General features: G+C 45.5%; 1 protein-coding gene across 1 annotated transcript in view; it reads right to left on the reverse strand.

Moving 5' to 3' along the window:
* Nucleotides 1-20,756, reverse strand: part of fmn2b (formin 2b) — a 174,414-nt gene that overhangs the window by 67,083 nt on the left and 86,575 nt on the right. The window contains exons 9-10 of the mRNA XM_056296803.1: nucleotides 14,210-14,354; nucleotides 7,978-8,065 (exon numbers count right to left, since the gene is read on the reverse strand). Coding sequence (XP_056152778.1) covers nucleotides 7,978-8,065; nucleotides 14,210-14,354 — 233 coding nt within the window. The remainder of the gene's footprint in view (nucleotides 1-7,977; nucleotides 8,066-14,209; nucleotides 14,355-20,756) is intronic.

Consider the following 20,756-nt stretch of genomic DNA (forward strand, 5'->3'; position numbering starts at 1 on the left):
ATCATTGGTACACAATATTAAAGGATGCCTGTCGCTCTGTCCCCCGTGCAGCCCTGGGCCTCTCTGATCACTGTCTGATTCATCTGAGCCCAACCTAAACGCAGAAACTAAAATCTGCAAATCCTGTGGTTAAAATTATGAGGAAATGGACCAACGAGTCAAAACTGGAGGTCCAGGCCTCCCTCGACTGCACTGACTGGAGTGTTTTTGAGGCTGCATCTACAGACCTGGATGAACTGACTGACACTGTGACATCTTATATCAGCTTTTGTAAGGACATGTGTGTGCCCACCAAAACCTTCTGTATCTTCATCAGGCCAAAGAGGAAGCCTACAGGAGTGGAGATAGGATCCAGTGTAACAAAGCCAGAAAATATACTCAAAAAGGAGATCAGAGTGGCAAAAAGGTGCTACTCTGAAAAGTTGAAAGACATGTTTTCTGCCAACAACCCATCACCAGTCTAGAGTAGTTTGAAATCAGTCTGGAGTGGTTTGAAAGATGTTACCAACTACAGGAGACCATCCCCCCCATACTGCAGGGAACCATCAACTGGCTGATGACCTAAATGGGTTTTACTGCAGGTTTGAAAAGCAAACATTTACAAACATCGCCCTCTCTGGCCACAACACACAAACAACTGCACTCCCTGCCAGCCACTCTTCCCCTCCCCACCGAAGCCCAACCCACACTCAGGATCTGTGTTGAGGACGTGCGCCAGCTCTTCCAGAGACAGAATACCAGGAAGGCACCGGGCCCGGACGGCATATCATCCTCCTGTCTGTGCTGACCAGCAGGCCCCCATTTTCATGCTAATCTTAAACAGATCACCGGAGCTGTGTAAAGTCTCCTCCTGCTTCAAAAGCTCCACTATCGTCCCGTTCCCCAAGAAATCCCATATCAATGGATTAAATTACTACAGGCCGATTGCCCTAACGTCTGTGGTCCCAAAATCCTTTGAAAGACTGGTGTTGGCCCACCTGAAAGAAATCACAGGCCCCTCGCTTAATCCCCCGCAGTTTGCCTACTGAGCAAACATGTCAGTAGAGGATGCAGCCAACATGGGATTGCGCTACATCTTCCAACACCTCAGCTCCCCAAAGGACATACGTAAGGGTCCTGTTTGTGGAATTCAGCTCAGCGTTCAACACCATCACCCCAGATATCCTCCACTCCAAACTCACCTGGCTCACTGCACCACCCCCATCTGTCAGTGGATTAAAAACTTCCTGACAGAGATGAGGCAGCTGGTGAGGCAGGGGAAAATCATGTCCAGCACTCAGACAATCAGCACAGGCATCCCCCAGGGATGTGTGCGCTCCTCTCTACTCTTCTCCCTCTACACAAATGACTGCATCTCGGATGACCCGTTTGTGAAACTCCTGAAGTTTGCAGACGACACAACCATCATGGGCTTTATCCACCCAGGACCTAAGGCGGGCATCCAACATAGACACAATCATCAAAAAAGGCCCAGCAGAGGTTGTACTTTCTCCACCAGCTCAAGACGTTCAACCTGCCTCAAGAACTGCTGATTCAGTTCTATACTGCAACAATCCAGTCTGTCCTCTGCACATCCATCACGTTCTGATGTCGATCGGTCACCAAACAGAACAGGGACAGACTACAATGGACAGTTAAGTCTGCACAGAAAATCATTGGTGCCAACCTGCCCTCCATTCAGGACTTATACACCTTCTGACTCAGGAAACGGGCAGGTGACATCACTGCAGAGCCATCACGCCCTGGTCACAACCTACTCCAACTCCTCCCCTCTACAGAGCACTGTATGCCAAAACAACCAGATATAAAAACAGTTTCTTTCTGTGGGCTGTCATTCAAATGAACGCTTAACACTGTCAATAAATCCAACCCTGTTGTATATACTGTACTGCACATGTTGTATATACTATACTGTACAGTGTACATATACTGGTACACTCTCATGTCCATCTACCTCAGGCATGTATGTAAGTAACTTGCTAACATCTACACTCACTGGCCACTTTATTAGGTACACCTTGCTAGTACCGGGTTGGACCCCCTTTTGCCTTCAGAACTGCCTTAATCCTTCGTGGCATAGATTCAACAAGGTACTGGAAACATTCTCAGAGAGTTTGGTCCATATTGACATGATAGCATCACGCAGTTGCTGCAGATTTGTCAGCTGCACATCCATGATGCGAATCTCCCGGTCTACCACATCCCAAAGGTGCTCTATTGGATTGAGATCTGGTGACTGTGGAGGCCATTTGAGTACAGTGAACTCATTGTCATGTTCAAGAAACCAGTCTGAGATGATTCGAGCTTTATGACATGGCGCGTTATCCTGCTGGAAGTAGCCATCAGAAGATGGGAACACTGTGGTCATAAAGGGATGGACATGGTCAGCAACAATACTCAGGTAGGCTGTGGCGTTGACACGATGCTCAATTGGTACTAAGGGGCCCAAAGTGTGCCAAGAAAATATCCTCCACCCCATTACACCACCACCACCAGCCTGAAGCGTTGATACAAGGCAGGATGGATCCATGCTTTCATGTTGTTGACGCCAAATTCTGACCCTACCATCCGAATGTCGCAGCAGAAATCGAGACTCATCAGACCAGGCAACGTTTTTCCAATCTTCTATTGTCCAATTTTGGTGAGCCTGTGTGAATTGTAGCCTCAGTTTCCTGTTCTTAGCTGACAGGAGTGGCACCCGGTGTGGTCTTCTGCTGCTGTAGCCCATCTGCCTCAAGGTTCGACGTGTTGTGCGTTCAGAGAGGCTCTTCTGCATACCTCGGTTGTAATGAGTGGTTATTTGAGTTACTGTTGCCTTTCTATCAGCTCGAACCAGTCTGGCCATTCTCCTCTGACCTCTGGCATCAACAAGGCATTTTCGCCCACAGAACTGCCGCTCACTGGATATTTTCTCTTTTTCGGACCATTCTCTGTAAACCCTAGAGATGGTTGTGCGTGAAAATCCCAGTAGATCAGCAGTTTCTGAAATACTCAGACCAGCCCGTCTGGCACCAACAACCATGCCACGTTCAAAGTCACTTAAATCGCCTTTCTTCCCCATTCTGATGCTCGGTTTGAACTGCAGCAGATCGTCTTGACCATGTCTACATGCCTAAATGCATTGAGTTGCTGCCATGTGATTGGCTGATTAGAAATTTGCAGTAACGAGCAGTTGGACAGGTGTGCCTAATAAAGTGGCCGGTGAGTGTATTTCAGCATCTCTGATATATTCTCTGCACCATTGCGCTTTATCGCCTCTTATGTCACCTGTATGTCAATCCTTGTGTATATGTGAAGATTGTTGTGTTGTAGTGTTGTTATTCTGTGTTAAGTACACTGAGAGAGCAACGAAACCAGAGTCAAATTCCATGTATGTGCAAACCTCCATGACCAATAAACATGATTCTGAAGGGAAAAAAAAGAAAGATGAGGCTTCTGTAAAATGTATGAGTTACAGATATTGGAGTGCCTCCTTGTGTCCCTGAAGAAGGAATTGGACCTGATGCTGTCCCTGGGGGTCATTCAGCACTAAAAAAGTGAGCGGTGTAACTTAGTAGTTTTGATCCAAAGAAGGATGGCACAATACGATTTTATATTTATTTCAGATACCTGAACTCTGCCAAAGTTTGATTCTTACCCAACAGCATGTATTGATGACATGATTGAGCACTGGGCAAAGCAGAAAACCTTACTACCATTGACCTGTGTGCAAGAGATACTGGCAAGTGCCTCTTTCCAAGCAGTACAGGGAGCCAATTGTATTTCTGACTCCTTGGCTTTTCCCATTTGCAGTCCTGCCATAGCTAGGCTAGGCTAAGCTAATTAACTGAGCCAAAAGGTTTTGTATATTTTGTAGAATTTTTTGGTTCTTGTTTTTATCATTGTGGAATCGAAAAATAGTATCAAATATCAAATTCTTTGTACAGAAATTAAAAACGTTGATATCTTGACAACCTCGACAACGAAGACTGTAAAGATGCCTCCAAAACAGTCCAGCACATACGATTAGCAAGGTGTAACATGCAAATGGGAACAGCATACACTTAGCAGCCCAACAATATTGCATGAATTATGCACAGGAACACCTGCGCAGAGTATGAGTTAGACCATCCTAAATCCAGATAGGGATGGGATACACCACAAAGAGTGGTTGAGAATGAGATTTACCAATCCAGACAGATAATCAATTACTGGCCACGCAACCAGACATTGTGGTACAAGCAAGAGAAAACTGCAGTGGAGGTAGATGTAGCAATCCCAAGTGACAGCAACATCAAGAGGAAGGAATATGAGAAGCTAGAGAAATACCAGTGGAGGAAGGGGGAACCAGGGAGATGTGGAAATTGAAGGAAAAATGATCCCAGTCGTGTCGGGAGCACTCAGGCTGACCCACAAATTGGGGCAGATGTTTTAAGATGTTCCAGGAGTAACACCCAATATATCTGTCCAGAAGAGTGCAGTTCTAGGAACAGCTACGATATTGCCCAGAACCATCACACTGCCAAGCCCCTGGTAGAGGACCTGATAATGAGGAAGAGACACATATCACCCATGCGGGTTGCGAGGGAAACTTTTATTAACAGTCAATCAGTAATAAGCCATGAAAGCCCAATGCCACAAATGAACAGAGATATTAACTGGATGGTATAGTAGCTATTGTTAGAACTATTTACATTACACGTGCTGAGGGAATGCTACAATAAAGTGAACAGTTTAAGTCATGGAAACATATTAACACAAAATAAAGACACTTAAAATCAAATGTCAAAGCATAGGAAGCAGCATTCTGTCGGTCAAAAAGTGTAAAGCATGAGACCTAAGCAGAACTACCAATACAGTGATAGCCTAACACAAATGCTAACCAAATATTATACAACATGTAATATACAAAAATACTCTTAATGTATATCAAATGCAAACGAACATTCCTATGAGACAATGGTACAATTAGAAGCTTACTTGTTACTGATAACTGAATCTACAATGATGTGTCGAAAGAATGGTCAAGAGTGGCAACCTTCTTCCGTAACTGGCAAATTTGGGCTTGTCACTTAACATTAACGTAATTTCCTACTTCCACCTCTTAGGCCAGTCCCGAAGGGTCCTGCTGCTGGAGCAGCAAGAGGAGGGCCTGTCTCATCTGCAGCCTGACCCTTCTTCAGTAATCTAGCGGCCACCTAGCAACATACTAGTACCCACCTAGTGATAGCCTAGCAACAACCTGCTCTCAGTGCGCTACAAACCATTTAGCACGTGCTAGCAAACGCTTTGTGAAACACTCACCCAACCAACTAGTATATCCTTGCAACCACCCAATTACACTCACAACTCTCAGTAAACGCTACAAAAACTTGGGGGAAAAAAAGAAAAACATGAATAATAATAATAATAATAATAATGATAACATGCATTGATGAATAATGTCTATTAAGTTTCTGATTTTTCATTTTTCATTTTTGTGGGTGGTGGCTCCAGCTCAACCATGACTGCTGCAAGTACCACAACTTTCAGTGCTGGGACAGGAGTCTGATGGAGATCTCTGAGTCCTAAATGTCTCTGCGTCTGGCATTGGTGCTTCACTGACAGAGGATAGCACTCTAGCTAGCTAGATAATAAGACCATGTGCTGCAGTCATACTGACATATGAGGGTGATGGTCCTATGCATCATCAAATTACTAATACTTGTGGGACTTTTTTGCTCTCTTTTTCATTTAATGTATTTGTGAATGCAAACGGGGAAAAAAAACAACAAAACAATTAAGTATAAACAATGTTATTTGTTTTCAAAATATCAAGCGAACCACCATTAAGCATCAATAGGGCTACAACTGCCTGCAAGCTGAACGTTGCGAACCCCTCCTTAGGGTGAAACAGTGTCTTACATGAGGTTGTTATCTATCCAGCCTCTTAGTATTTTCTGCTATGCAATGATGCCTGATTACATGTATAATACCTGCAGTACAAGTATGGGACAGTACAGTACAGGAGGATTAAATACTGGAGGATTAGCTCCGTCAATGTCAGGCATCATGTCTCTCTCTACAGTGTCAATCAAACTTGCTGCTGTGTAGTGAACAGATGATAGTTTGACAAGTTTCATGAGCATGCAGGGATGACAGAGTATTTCTGACAACTCTCATATGTGAAGGTACATGAACATACTATGCAGGAAATGAGAATGATTTCTGAATTATTTGTTTCTATGGGACAAAACACATATTGACCAAAAATCCATCCATCCATTATCCAAACCGCTTATCCTGCAATGGGGGTCGCGGGTATGCTGGAGCCTATCCCAGCAGTCATTGGGCGGCAGGCAGGGAGACACCCTGGACAGGCCACGGAGCCATCACAGGGCCGTTTTTGATCAAAATACAGTATTTTATTGTATGTTGTTACTATTATAGCATCTGATATAGATAGTAATAATACCTCAAATGAAGTGTATACTGTCATATTTGATCTGTATAATATGACTTACTCTCCATCAACAGCTTACAAATGAAGACACCAAAGTCCCACTCCCACTGTCCCAGTACTTTAACTCTAAATCTTGTTTAAATGTTATATTTTTAAATCTAATACTTTTATCATTATACCGTTCAATTGAAATTACTATTTCCATATAGCCCAACCTACAAGTCTAACATTTTTTCCACGATAACCAATCACTGAATCTCACAACCTCTGACTCATCTCATCTCATCTCATCTCATCTCATCTCATCTCATCATCTCATCTCATCTCATCTCATCTCATCTCATCATCATCATCTCATCATCATCTCATCTCATCTCATCATCATCTCATCATCTCATCATCTCATCTCATCATCATCTCATCTCATCATCATGTCATCTCATCTCATCTCATCTCATCATCATCTCATCTCATCTCATCTCATCTCATCATCATCTCATCATCATCTCATCATCATGTCATCATCATGTCATCTCATCTCATCTCATCATCATCGCATCATCATCTCATCTCATCATCAGCCGCTTCTCCGGGGTCAGGTCGCGGTGGCAGCAAGCTAATTAGGGCACGCCAGAGGTCTCTCTCCCCAGCAACACCCTCCAGCTCCTCCTGGGGGATCCCAGGGCATTCTCAGGCAAGAATGGACATGTAGCCAGCGAATTCTGGTTCTACCCTGGGGTCTCCTCTCAGTTGGTCCTCCTGGACCAGTCTCTCTCTCCCTCTCTCTCTCCCTCCCTCCCCCCCCCCCTCTCTCTCTCTCTCTCTCTCTCTCTCTCTCTCTCTCTCTCTCTCTCTCTCTCTCTCTCTCTCTCTCTCTCTCTCTCTCTCTCTCTCTCTCTCTCTCTCTCTCCCTCTCTCTCTCTCCCTCCCTCCCTCCCTCTCTCCCTCTCTCTCTCTCTCTCTCTCTCTCTCTCTCTCTCTCTCTCTCTCTCTCTCCCTCTCTCTCTCTCCCTCCCTCCCTCCCTCTCTCCCTCTCTCTCTCTCTCTCTCTCTCTCTCTCTCTCTCTCTCTCTCTCTCTCTCTCTCTCTCTCTCTCTCTCCCTCTCCCTCCCTCCCTCCCTCCCTCCCTCTCTCTCTCTCTCTCTCTCTCTCTCTCTCTCTCTCTCCCTCTCTCTCTCGCTCTCTCTCTCTCACAAACTTGCATGTACCATCACACTAACTGGCTTACAGCTAAAGCAACATTACTGAAAAAAGACTTGTTAAGCAATACCATTTTCCCACAATTCCAGGATTCATGCAGACTTGTTAACAAAGCCATGTTTGGTTAAGAACATTCATCAACCATTTGGGATTAAAACGTTTCCAAAATTGGGGCACACAATGTCAATAAAGTGGATAACAATCGGGAGCAGACTGCACAGAGGGAGCCCCACTGTGTGATTACAGGGAGGGCGTGAGGAGTGGTACGCACTGCCTGCAGTGGTATATTTCTCACCCATTCATCTGTTAAGACTATCATTCTGTGTTATAGGAAGAACCAAAACTTAAAGGCTTACCATGCTGAATGTCTTTCATATCGAGGTGCAGGGAGGACATGAGGATCCCTACTGCTTGAGAGCGCTTGTTATTAAGGAGCTTTACCACCTGAGAGACACACATTAGGTCATGTTAATTTCACCAAACAAAATGAAAAATGATCCAACTTCTCAAACATAAACTGATGCTGACATCATGTTAAGACCTCGTTTGTAACCTTGCCAGGATTCACGTCAGGATGCAAATGATGTGGATGTCTTTGTGCATGCTCAATAATCCATCCACCCATTATCCAAACCGCTTATCCTGCTCCCAGGGATGCTGGAGCCTATCCCAGCAGTCACTGGGCGGCAGGTGGGGAGACACCCTGGACAGGCTGCCGGGCCATCACAGGACCCCATCACAGGACCCCCCCCCACACACACACACACACACACACACACACACACACACACACACACACACACCTTGGGACAATGTAGTACGGCCGATTCATCTGACCTACATGTCTTTGGACTGTGGGAGGAAACCACGGGGGGAACATGCAAACTCCACACAGAGGACGACCCAGGACGACCCCCAGGGTTGGACTACCCCAGGACTCGAACCCAGGACCTTCTTGCTGTGAGGCGACCGCGCTAACCACTGTGCCACCGTGCCGCCCAAGATCAGCCATATTAGGGCTATTATGAAAGCCTTTCTAGAAGAGACGTTCAACTTTCTCTGAGTTTCGTACCCAGTGTTGGAAGCCGAGCCTTGCCTTCTAAGGAGGGGGCCTTGTGGCTGATCTGTGTGGGTGACACAGACACAGCGAGCCGTGTGTGGATGTTCTTCTTAGCTGCAGCCACAGATACAGCCGTGTGCTGACAGAGAGGAAGGCCGCCCCGTTACCAAGCGAGGATTCTCGCGCATCAGAGGGAGGCTGTGTCAAACTGCACCGCAGTGCCCCGTCCCCCACCGCAGAGTTGGACCGGACTCTCTGTCACAGAGTTGGCCCGGTGGACATGTGAAACAAAGCGCGTGCCGCTCCACTTTATTTGGACCTCAGCCCACACCGTACACCTGACCTATGCCGTAGAGCGCGCATGGGCAGACGTAAGACGTACTCCGCGCTCTCCACCTTCCTTGACTAGACACAGCCACTCACCAGCTAACTGGCGGATAAGCATCCTAAACCGAGGACATGGCCTGCGCAAAAAAGCGGAAAGTCCACCAAGAAAACCGTCGGTTCAAATCTGACTGGACCGCTCAGTCTTGTTTTATGTCTTTGCCAAACCGACTTGACGGGCATGCAGCCGCAGCTGTCTGCACAGCAGATGATCTCAAGCTGCACTTCAGCACTACACATGCTGCCAGTTTTAATGCCAACTGCCCTACACAATCACAGCACCGCACACAAAAACAGCAAACATGAAGGCACCGTACAAGCACCCCGTTCCTACTCTCTGCAAATCAGCACCAGCACGACAGGGTGCAGCAGCGGCATCAGTGCAGGTTTCATGGACCCTTGCTGAAGATTAGAGTCATCCACTGATCCTGGTCTGACTGAAACGTGTGGAGGTGACGCGGTTGGTGAAGTTTTAAGTCATGACGACAAAACAAGAAAACGGTTGTGGAGCTACTAAAGCAGGTGCCATTGTCGACTAACACGAAGAGTAGAACTTCTAGTGGAGGAGTGTTTTTTTCCAATCTACTCACTGATTTGAAGAAAGCAGAAGCCACATCACTAGCCACAGACTCGTCCTGTGACAAAACCGACACGGAACAGCTATCTGTATTCACCAGATGTTTTGATGGGGAGACCCCTCAGGAAGAGCTGCTTTGTTTGCTCCCTCTGCCTGGGTGCACAACTGGGGACATCATCGTTAATGAGTTAACACAGTTCTTTAAGGAGAACGGCTTGGGTGTGAGCAAAGCTGTGTCCGCTGTCACCGATGGGGCTCCGTCAATGGTGAGACCAGACAAGGCCTTGGTGAGCAGGCTTGCTGCTGTTACCCCAGCACTCTTAGCACTTCCTTGTATCATTCACACACCAGCGTTGCGTACTAACTGCGTGGGGAAATGAAAGAGGAGACTGATGCTGTGACGAGACTGGTACATTTACTAGTTCGTGAGAATTGTAGCCTGCAACATCACCTTTCCAGAGCACCGCTGGAGGAAACGTCCGCAGAACACAAGGACGCTTCACTGCAGAATGATGCTCGCTGGCTGAGCAGGGGCTGCGTGTTGGAGAGGGCGTGCGACCTCAGGCGACCGACCAGCTTGTGTCATTTTTATCTGGACCGCGGAGCCAAAAAGCCCAAGAATATCAGGGGGGTTTAAGGGGCAATAAGGTGAATGTATGTATGTATGTATGTATTTATTTGTGTGTGAAATCATGTCTCATCTAAATCACCTTAATCTGTAATTACAAGGCAAGAACCACACTGTTAGAGACATGTACGAGGTGGCTGAAGCTTTCTGGTCAAAGCTGAGCCTTTTGGAGAGAGACATTCAAGGGGGGAAGATGCACTGTCAGGACAGCGGAGTCGCTGCCCATCTTTCGGCACAGGTTGAAAACTCACTCTTCAAGAACTACCACCCTGTTACTTGTTCTTAGCACTTATTGTATTCACTCATTTAAAACGCAAAACAAAAAAATCTCTTTCTTGCGCTTTTATTTAGCACTGGCTTTGCTCTTAGATACTTGTTTAGATGCTCTTATGACCTCTGATGACTAGTAGCTCTCCTGATGTCCTACGTTAGTATGGATAAAAGCGTCGGCTAAATGACTGTCATGTCATGTCATGTCATGTCATGTCATGTCATGTCATGTCATGTCTGCAGGAGCACTGCGAGAGAATGAAATGTGGGAGGATCCAGCAGTGAAGGATTCCGTGGCGAGCCTTGCAGAAAACAAGACGTGCTGCCTTCTGACCCGGCTCCCTCAATGCGCGACGCCTTATTACGAAGCAATAGAATCCAGGCGCTAGGTTTCTAGGAAGACCCGCCCCATACACTGCCTCTGATTAGCCAACTTTAACCCTAACCCCACCTTAATCCCAACCTTAACCAACCCAACCAACGGAGGCAACTAATATCGGCCGATCTGGCCAATCCTAGCGCTTGAATGCTTGAATACATCCTCCTCTTCCTGAGACAGCCAGCCATTCTCTGTTTTGGCTGATAGCCAGTGGACTGCAGTACCTTCCATAGATGAGGCAAGTCTTCAGATGAGGTCTTGCAGATGGGAACATCTGATTTGCTCAAAGCACAACACAAGAACGTTGGGGTGAGTGACTTTTGGATCAATGTGGTTCCCCAAGCTTGAGTCAAAAACATGAGTGCTATTGCAATGCTCCTACTCACAATTTTCCCCTCCACGTACACATGTGAGTCATGGTTTTCTTCAATGAACTCGATCAAGAACCAAGAAAGAAACAGACTCTTCAATGCACATCTTGGCCGGTGTCTCAGGCTTGCCACAACAGAAAACAGGTCCGACATCAGAAGGATGCCTCATCCCGTCACTCTCACTTCTCTCACTGGTTGGGGAATGAACATCCATTAATTTTGTCCATTTGTCCATAATTAAGTGGTTGGTTTTGGGCTTATTTTGTTTCAAGAGAGCATTTTTCTTTCTTGTGTGACCGTCTACACAAGCCTTAAGAATCCCAGGCCTAAATTGTGTGACCGTCTACACAAGCCTTAAGAATCCCAGGCCTAAATTATTACTACTACCACCACCATCACTACTACTACTATACTACTACTACTACTACTAATAATAATAATATAATATTAATAATTACGATAAAATAATAATGATAAACTAATAATGATGATAGTTCATTCATTCATTTTCCAAACCGCTTAACCTTACTCAGGGTCGCGGAGAGGCTGGAGTCTATCCCAACAATCACTGGGCGGGAGGCGGGGAGACACCCTGGACAAGCTGCCCCGTCCATCACAGGGCATGATGATAATAATAATTGTAATAGCAGCATCAACAACATATGCACATAAAACAACCTTTGCTGGTGCAGTGGGAGAAAAAAATGGACATTTTCGCCCTTGGCTTGGCATGCATGACATGATTTGGCCCTTGGGGAAAACTAATTGGGGAACCCTGCTAGGGCTTTCACCAAATAAAACCTTCCCCCTGTGTACATCAACCTGTTCGCCCCCATAGATAGCTCAGTCAAAGTATTCAAGTATGTGGACGATACCACCATTATGGGCCTCATCTCGGACAACAAGACTCCATACCGGCAGGAAGTGGACAGGGCAGGTAAGATGGTGCAATAACAACCAACTCCTGCTCAACACCTCCAAAACAATGGAATAGCTATTGACTTCAGAACAAAAGACAAGACTGCCAAAGAACCCACCCATATTGCTGAACAACCCATGACCGGGATAAACTCCTTCAAGTTCCTCAGCACTCATCAGCAAAAAGTTAAAATGGGACAGGCAAAAACAAGTCTATTATCAAAAAGGCACAATGACTGTACATCCTGAGGCACCTCGGAAAGTACAGTCTTGAATCTTAAAATTAATCTCTTATGACCGAAAGGTGGTTTTTTTTCTTCCTCAATGTGCACTGACGGAGTAGAATTGACGATACGGGTATGACTGAATAATTGGGCTATCACACACTAACAACAAAGGCAGGAGCCAGAGGTCAACATGAACAAAGTGCTTACTGCTCCCAGGGTTGAAACTGGGGAAAGAAACGTGTATACAGACAGTCTGTTGACATTCAGAGTTTAGCACATCATAGCATATTGAAGGCCCATGCATTCAATACGCTAACCCATCTGGTAGACCACACATCCAGTTATTTTGTGAACGCAAACTGCAAAATGGAGTCTTTTACGTGTCTATAGCTTATGGTTAGGCTATTTCCCTCCATTAATTTATAATTTTTGACATCTTTTTGAGACGAGTCAAAAATTAATCTATCATCGGACATCTTGAGTGAGCCTCTCCTCAAAACCCTTCCGCATTTCCCCTTCGATCCAACATAAAACATAGAATCCCAGTTGCAGTGCTCTGGAGAAACAGTAGACAATGTCTGCACAACATGTAGATGAGCAGGTTTTCTATGTTACCATCCTCAGGAAAGTGCCGCATCCAGGAATGAGTTTATAGTGAGGGGCAGCACATGCTAATGACAAAAGACACAAGCAGAATCTATCAGTGGCAAACAAAATGCAAAAAAAATTTTTTTTAAAAATGACCGCTGATATCTTACTATTTGTTGCCATGGCCTCATTTTTCACCATGGTGATATAGTATATCACAGGGGTCTGTATGTAATACCCAGAAAGAACCATGTTCTTCCCTGACCTGCATTATCACCAGACATGTAACCTATTGAGCATGTTTGGGATGCAGCAAGCCGTTCCACTCCCTGCTGAAATACAGCCAGACAACCGAGGCTTGGAAGAGGAGGATGAGCTGCACTTGTGGCTGCTGGGACCTGTGACCAGGAGACGTACATATGGAAAACCAGTCATCTCTACTCGTGGCATCTCATCATCAGCCGCTTCTTCGGGATCGTTTGAGGGTGGCAGCAAGTGAAGTAGGGCACTCCAGATGTTCCTCTCCCCAGCAACACCCTCCAGCTCCTCCTGGGGGTTCCCAAGGCATTCCCAGGCCAGACTGGACATATAGTCCCTCCAGCGAGGTTCAGGGTCTACCCCGGGATCTCCTCCCAGTTGGATGTGCCTGGAAAACCTCCAAAGGAAGGCACCCAGGAGGCATCCTGACCAGATCCCCGAACCACCTCAGCTGGCTCCTTTCGACGTGAAGGAGCAGCGGCTCTACTTTGAGCTCCCTCCGGATGTCCGAGCTCCTCACCCTATCTCTAAGGCTGAGCCAAGACACCCTACGGAGGAAACTCATTTCAGCCGCTTGTATCCGAGATTTCACCCTTTCAGTTACTACCCAAAGCTCATGAGCATAGTTGAGGTTTGGAACGAAGATTGACTGGTGAATTGAGAGCTTTGCCTTCCGGCTAAGGCAAACCAGTCATGTGAAGTCAAATAATTGGTGTATAATACATTTATTTCAATCGACTAGATTCCTCTTAGGAATTATTCTGAATATAACTTTGAAAATATTACATGTTTATATTTTTTCAGTGGAGAGAGAGAGAGAGAGTACAGTAGAAAAGTAAATAGTAAAAGTAAAAAGAATCAGAGGTTTGGTTCTGTGGCGCTTAGTGCTCAGCTGTTACTGCTTAAGATGCTCATCACACACACTGACCTGTTTGGCCTTGGACTTGGTAATTGTGTCTGACAATGGCTTCTTCTTCTCCTTCACCGCTGTCTTGGAGAACAACTCCACAAATTCCTGAAAGTCCACTTCAGGTTCCTCAATTTTATCCCACACCAGTGAAGAAGACATCTCCCTGAAAAGAAGACAAAGACAAACCAAGTAGAGCACATGTAAAATAAAGTGATAAAGCCAATTTTGCTCAAATTCAGTGGCACCCCCAAGGGGTGGCCAGGGGTGGCCACAGCCACCCCTGATACTATCCCTGGCCCCCCTGCTGCCCCCCCCCCCCAGCCACGAGTCGCATACGCAGAATATGCTTCTGATTATGCAGAATATGCTTCTATCTGATATTTTGCAATAGGTGCTGTTCATTTGAATCAATAATGCATATTTTTCATAATAATTCATGTCAAAGAAAATAAGAAATGCATAGCCAGGCAGCCAGCAGCTTCTGATCGTCCGTCACTGCGTCACACATATACAATGTAACAATGAATCATCTAACACGTTCCAATATATACAGACACATAACACATTAAACAGAACTGTTGTGGAACTCAAAATGTTAACTGTGCCGGTATTAGTCGATGCACATCAGATATGTAGTAACATTAACTGTAAAAAAACAAGAAACCAAAGTATTTCAGTAGGCGATTCCTTAACTCTCATATTGGCAGTTTTCAACTAGCCTATACAGTATACTACGAAAGCATAACAGAATTCCCGAAATTCAGTCATGGCTTTTGGTTTCGGTGTGCCACCCCAAGATTTTCAGTGGCCCCATTTGGCCACCCCGATGAAACATTTCTGGGGGGCGCCACTGCTCAAATTAGGGGGAAAAAATACCAAATGAAAAAATATAAGTCCTTCTACGATTCCATAACTACAAGCACAAACTTTGGAAGAGAAAATCCATTCACCACATGTAAATGGTACTCAAAATATGACAGGATATTGATAGCAAAATAAAATTACAGATTATAAGTGATGTACTTATCTCTACTCATCTTTGCTTTTAAAGACACGCATGTTAGGGTTAGTACTCCTGTCTGTACCGCTGAGCAAGGCATGGCAAGAATATCTTAAAATTATTATCTTATCCTTTTCAACAAACGCCACACCTTCGCTACCATCATGTTTCCGGGTTTCGCTTTATTCTGAAATATAATGATCTTACTTTAATAATTGTATCCTTTGTTTTACATGACATGACATGACATGACATGACATGACATGACATGACATGACATGACATGACATTCCAGTCATTTAGCCGACGCTTTCATCCAGCACGACTTACAACAAGTGCATCGTTTAACACAGGCGATCAGAAGAACTACTCGTCACCAGAGGTCATAAGTGCATCTAAACAAGCATCTTAAGAGCAAAACCAGTGCTAAAGTAAAAGCACAAGAAAGAGGCGTTTCTTTGTTTTTACATGAGTGAATACAATAAGTACCAAGAGCGAGTAACAGGGTAGTAGTTCTTGAAGAGGTGAGTTTTCACCCTGCGCTGAAAGATGGGCAGCGACTCCGCTGTCCTGCCATCAGTGGGGAGTTCAGTCCACCACTGTGGGCCAGGACAGAACCGAGCCGGGACCGGGGTCGATCAGCAGCAGGGGCCTCTGAGCGACGGGGCCACCAGGCGTCCCGAGGCAGCAGAGCGAAGTGGTCTGGCGGGGGTGTAGGGCTTGACCATGGCCTGGAGACAGGAAGGAGCTGTTCCTTTCACTGCCCTGTAGGCCGGCACCAGAGTCTTAAACCGGATGCCAGCAGCTCCTGGGAGCCGGTGTAGGGACAGGAGAAGGGGAGCTGTTGTGTGGGAGAACTTAGGGCGGTTGAACACCAGACGAGCTGCAGCTTTCTGAACAAGCTGTTTATAATAGTTTGGCCTATTGTCCAATTTTTATTCATTCGAATTTAAATGTGACATTAATTTACACGCCTGACGGGGCCAAAATACTATGGAGACAGGACATAGAGCTTGTCATCTTCTGGCTTTTCAACCACATCAAAAATAAACAAACCGCCCACAAAGTCTCTAAAATCACCCATCAAGTTTCAAAGAAGCCGGACTTAAAACCCGAAAGGGCAGATGCTTTTGCAAGTCTAACAAGAACCTGATCACAGCCCTCAAATCGACAACAAAGAGGACAAAGTTGGAGTATTTTTCGCTAAACTAAATGTACTCTCTTCTTCACATGAAATCAGTAAACATGATGATACCTATAGAAGAGAGCGAGAACTACAGCTAAAGAAATAAAGTTATCAAAAACAAGAACAATAGAAACAGTTAAAATAACAATAAATCAGCTGGTACTAATGGGACGCCAAGAGAACTCATGAGGACTTTGAGGAAGCTCTCTCACCAGTTCAAGTGAAGGTCTACAGATGTGCCTCAGCAGAAGGCCAACAAAGGGTTATCTATTATTGATCAGCTATTTAATGGAGACATTTTGAAATTATTTGGACAACTTGAACAAGAGCTCTGTTTTGGGGTATAGATTTCTTCACATTCCTACAACTAAGACATTACTGAAGGCATTACATGTGGAGTAGGACCAGGTTTGTGAATCACCATTTAATCTAGACAGACTCTTCCTGTTGAACATAAAGGCAGTAATAAAAAAGAGTTCACCGTCACTTATATAGCGTGATTCAACATACAGCTGTAGGGAACTGGATATAAAACATGAATGGGAACTGGAAATCTTGAAGTGAATATCAGAGTTACAGCTGAAACATAGGAAAATTACACGGAGGAGAATATTCAAGATCTGTCTGGTGACCGTGAGATACACCAGCACTTCACAGTTATGATGCCGAGGACATGGGGAAGATTGGAGACACACACCCATATTTTTTGATTGCTCAAAACTCTCTCTCTCTCTCTCTCTCCTCTCTCTCTCTCCCTCCCTCCCTCCCTCCCTCCTCCCTCCGCTCTCTCACTCTCTCTCTCTCTCTCTCTCTCTCTCATCTCTCTCTCTCTCTCTCTCCTCTCTCTCTCTCTCCTCTCTCTCTCTCTCTCTCTCTCTCTCTCTCTCTCCTCCCTCCCTCCCTCCCTCCCTCCCCTCCCTCCCTCCCTCCCTCCCTTCCTCTCTCTCTCTCTCTCTCTCTCTCTCTCTCTCTCTCTCTCTCTCCTCTCTCTCTCTCTCTCTCTCTCTCTCTCTCCTCTCTCTCTCTCTCTCTCTCTCTCTCTCTCTCTCTCTCTCTCTCTCTCTCTCTCTCTCTCTCTCTCTCTCTCTCTCTCTCTCTCTCTCTCTCTCTCTCTGATTCCAACCTCATTTTTTCCCACCAAAAAGACGACATTTCATTGTCTAAACTAAATTCAAAAGTTTGCCTTAGGGCAGACATGAGCATGTACTTTAGCTGAAAGTATTTAAAAGATGTATTTTAAATACTTTTGAGTATTTCACAATTTGTATTTGACCAGTCTGGAAAAAAATAGAATGGAATTTGTAATATGTTACTTCTGGGAGCGGTGTATTTCTATCTGAAAATACTCATAGAATACTCTCAGCAGAGCTCAGACTTGAGATCACAGGGATGATGTAACTCATGGTGATGAGAAGAACGATGCGAAACAGTTAACTGCCAAATCACACATGATGACGTGACAGTGATGCTGTGTGCATAGTGTGGATGCTGGTGTGGGCTGTATTCAGTTTCTCCCTCCGGCTGATCTCCACCACTACTTCCGGCTGCTCCTGTTAAGGGTCACCACTGTGGATCATCCGTTTCCATATCATCCTGTCCTCTGCATCTTCCTCTGCCATACCAGCCACCTGCATGTCCTCCCTCACCACATCCATAAACCTCCCCTTTGGCCTTCCTCTTCTCCTCTCCCCTGGCAGCTCCATATTCAGCATCCTTCTCCCAATATACCCAGCATCTCTCCTCCACACATGTCCACACCATCTCAATCTTGTCTCTCTTGCTTTGTCTCCAAACCATCCAACCTGAGCGGTCCCTCTAATATACTCGTTCCTAATCCTGTCCTTCTTCGTCACTCCCAGTGAAAATCTTATCATCTTCAACTCTGCCACCTCCAGCTCCACCTCCTGTCTTTTCATCAGTGCCACTGTCTCCAAACCATATAACATAGCTGGTCTCACATCCATCTTGTGAACCTTCCTTTAACTCTTGCTGGTACCCTTCTGTCACACATCACTCCTGCCACTCTTCTCCACCCTGCCTGCACTCTCTTCTTCACCTCTCTTCTGCACTCCCCGTTACTTTGGACGGTTGACCCCAAATATTTAAACTCATACACCTTCATCACCTCCACTCCTTGCATCCTGACCATTCCACTGTCCTCCCTCTCATTCACACATAGGTATTCCGTCTTGCTCCTACTGACTTTCATTCCTCTTCTCTCCAGTGCATACCTCCACCTCTCCAGGCTCTCCTCCACCTGCACCCTACTCTCGCTACAGATCACAATGTCATCCGCAAACATCATCGTCCACGGAGACTCCTGCCTGATCTCGTCCGTCAACCTGTCCATCACCACTGCAAACAAGAAAGGGCTCAGAGCCGATCCTTGATGTCCTTTCTTCCTTTTGTTGTCTTGGTCTCCCTCCCGCTGATATCGTCAGAAGTGTGAGGTAAAGCCTGCTGTGAATGAGGATGCTCTGAAGAGTGTTTTCCCCACAAATATATTACTTACAAACAAGATGACAATGACAGCCAGTCATATTGGCCACATAGTGACATAGTAATTGATAAATGTATGATTTTCCCCAAAACCTATGTAGTTGCAAGTCCACGGATAGGTTTTGTGGCAAGGTAAGCCCATGTCCACTACTTCAAACTGGAAGATAAACAACAGGATGGCGTCACATATGGTGTCCTCAGCGAGTTGGTGCACACTGTTTTGCATGCTTCTTTGTTTCTCATTGGGTTTCCAGACAAATAACACATAACAGCAGTTTAAAATGAGGCTATAAGTAATTACAAAAGACAAGATAAGAAAAAGCAAAGAAACATCTGTATGATAAAGTAAACAAAACAAAATTAAAAAGGGGGGAAAAACAAGCAAAATAAATAGATTGGTCATGAGAACTAGGAAATTATGTAGTTTCATGGTAAATGGAACTAACAGTAAACATGCACATTCCAGCGTGTCAGATAATTCCAGCTGAATTATCTGTTGACTGACTTCAGATAGTTTATTCTTCATAACTTTAACTTCATTTGAAAATGAGATAATTTCCCCTCATAAAAAGGCTTTTACAGCCTCCCACCATAGCACAGACATGGAGACACCTGGGGTTTTATTTAGTGATAGAAAAGAGTCAATTTATTGTGAGATAAAACTCACAAACTCTTCATTGGAGAGCAAGTGTGTATTAAGGAACCAGGGATGATGTGTAAAAACATGTGGTGGGGGACCCGATCCTTGAGGTGGGCCACGGATGGCAATATGTACTTAAACAGGTCCTGGTTAAGTGTGGTTTATCCTAACTGGAGGTTTGTCAAAGCCAGGAAGATGCCCAAACAGTGCACCAGTCAATCCAAGAGAGGAGAAGGACAACAGCTGTTTAAGTGTAAACCAGTGGTGATTCTGTATGTGGCGGGAGTGTCATAACAGTTGAGATGCGTATTTTCCAAACATCGCGTCTCAGTTGCTTTCAAACCCCAAAACACACTGCACCAGAAGTTGGTCCACCCCAAAGATCAGGTCCCCCGGCACAAACAGAGCAATATTGGGTAGATGTTAAGTGCCAGGAGGATTGCCGTGACTTGTACATCGGGGAAACTAAACAGAAACTGGCCAAGAGGATGACACAACACAGGAGAGCTAACACATCAGACCAGGACTCCACAGTCTACACCATCTACAGACCAGTGGCCACTCTTTCAGGGATGAGGATGTGCACATCCTTGATAGGGAAGAAGCTGCTTTGAACGAGGAGTCAAAAGAGGCCATCTATGTGAAGAGGGAATGACCATCCCTTAACCGGGGGGGGTGGGTACATCTAAGAGTACATCTGTTGCCATCTTACAATGCTGTGATTGCAAACATTCCCCAATCCTCTGAGAATAGTACACATGACCATTGTAACTAGTTACAATGGTCGTGTGTATGTCACAAACCAGCTCACTGAATGTGACAAAGTAGGGAGGTCCCACATGGTCTGGATAATTGATAAGATTTATTAGAGGGAAAGAATAGTGCATGTCCATCAATCAGTATGTCTACAATGCCTGAGCGTGTGGAAATGAATGATGCAAAGGTGTGAGTGGGTGTTGATATAGCACAAAATGGAGCCCAACAATGGTCAGGAAGACCAGGGAACAAGAGAGACTGAGGCAAGCCTGCAGGGCCCTTATAAAGCCTCCTGAGCTCAGTCAGCTCAGGTGTGCTGCATGAGAGCAAGTGCCAGCTCCGCTCAGCAATTACCTGCACAGAAAGAACAGCAGCAAGCAGAGCAGCAAAACCATCCCAATAAGGCCAACCCACAAGGCCATCACACTCCCCGCCATAGCAAAGGCTCTCGACCCTGGACATAACTATTTACAGAACATGACAA

Source organism: Lampris incognitus, chromosome 17, assembly GCF_029633865.1.
Source record: "Lampris incognitus isolate fLamInc1 chromosome 17, fLamInc1.hap2, whole genome shotgun sequence".
NCBI lineage: Eukaryota > Metazoa > Chordata > Actinopteri > Lampriformes > Lampridae > Lampris > Lampris incognitus.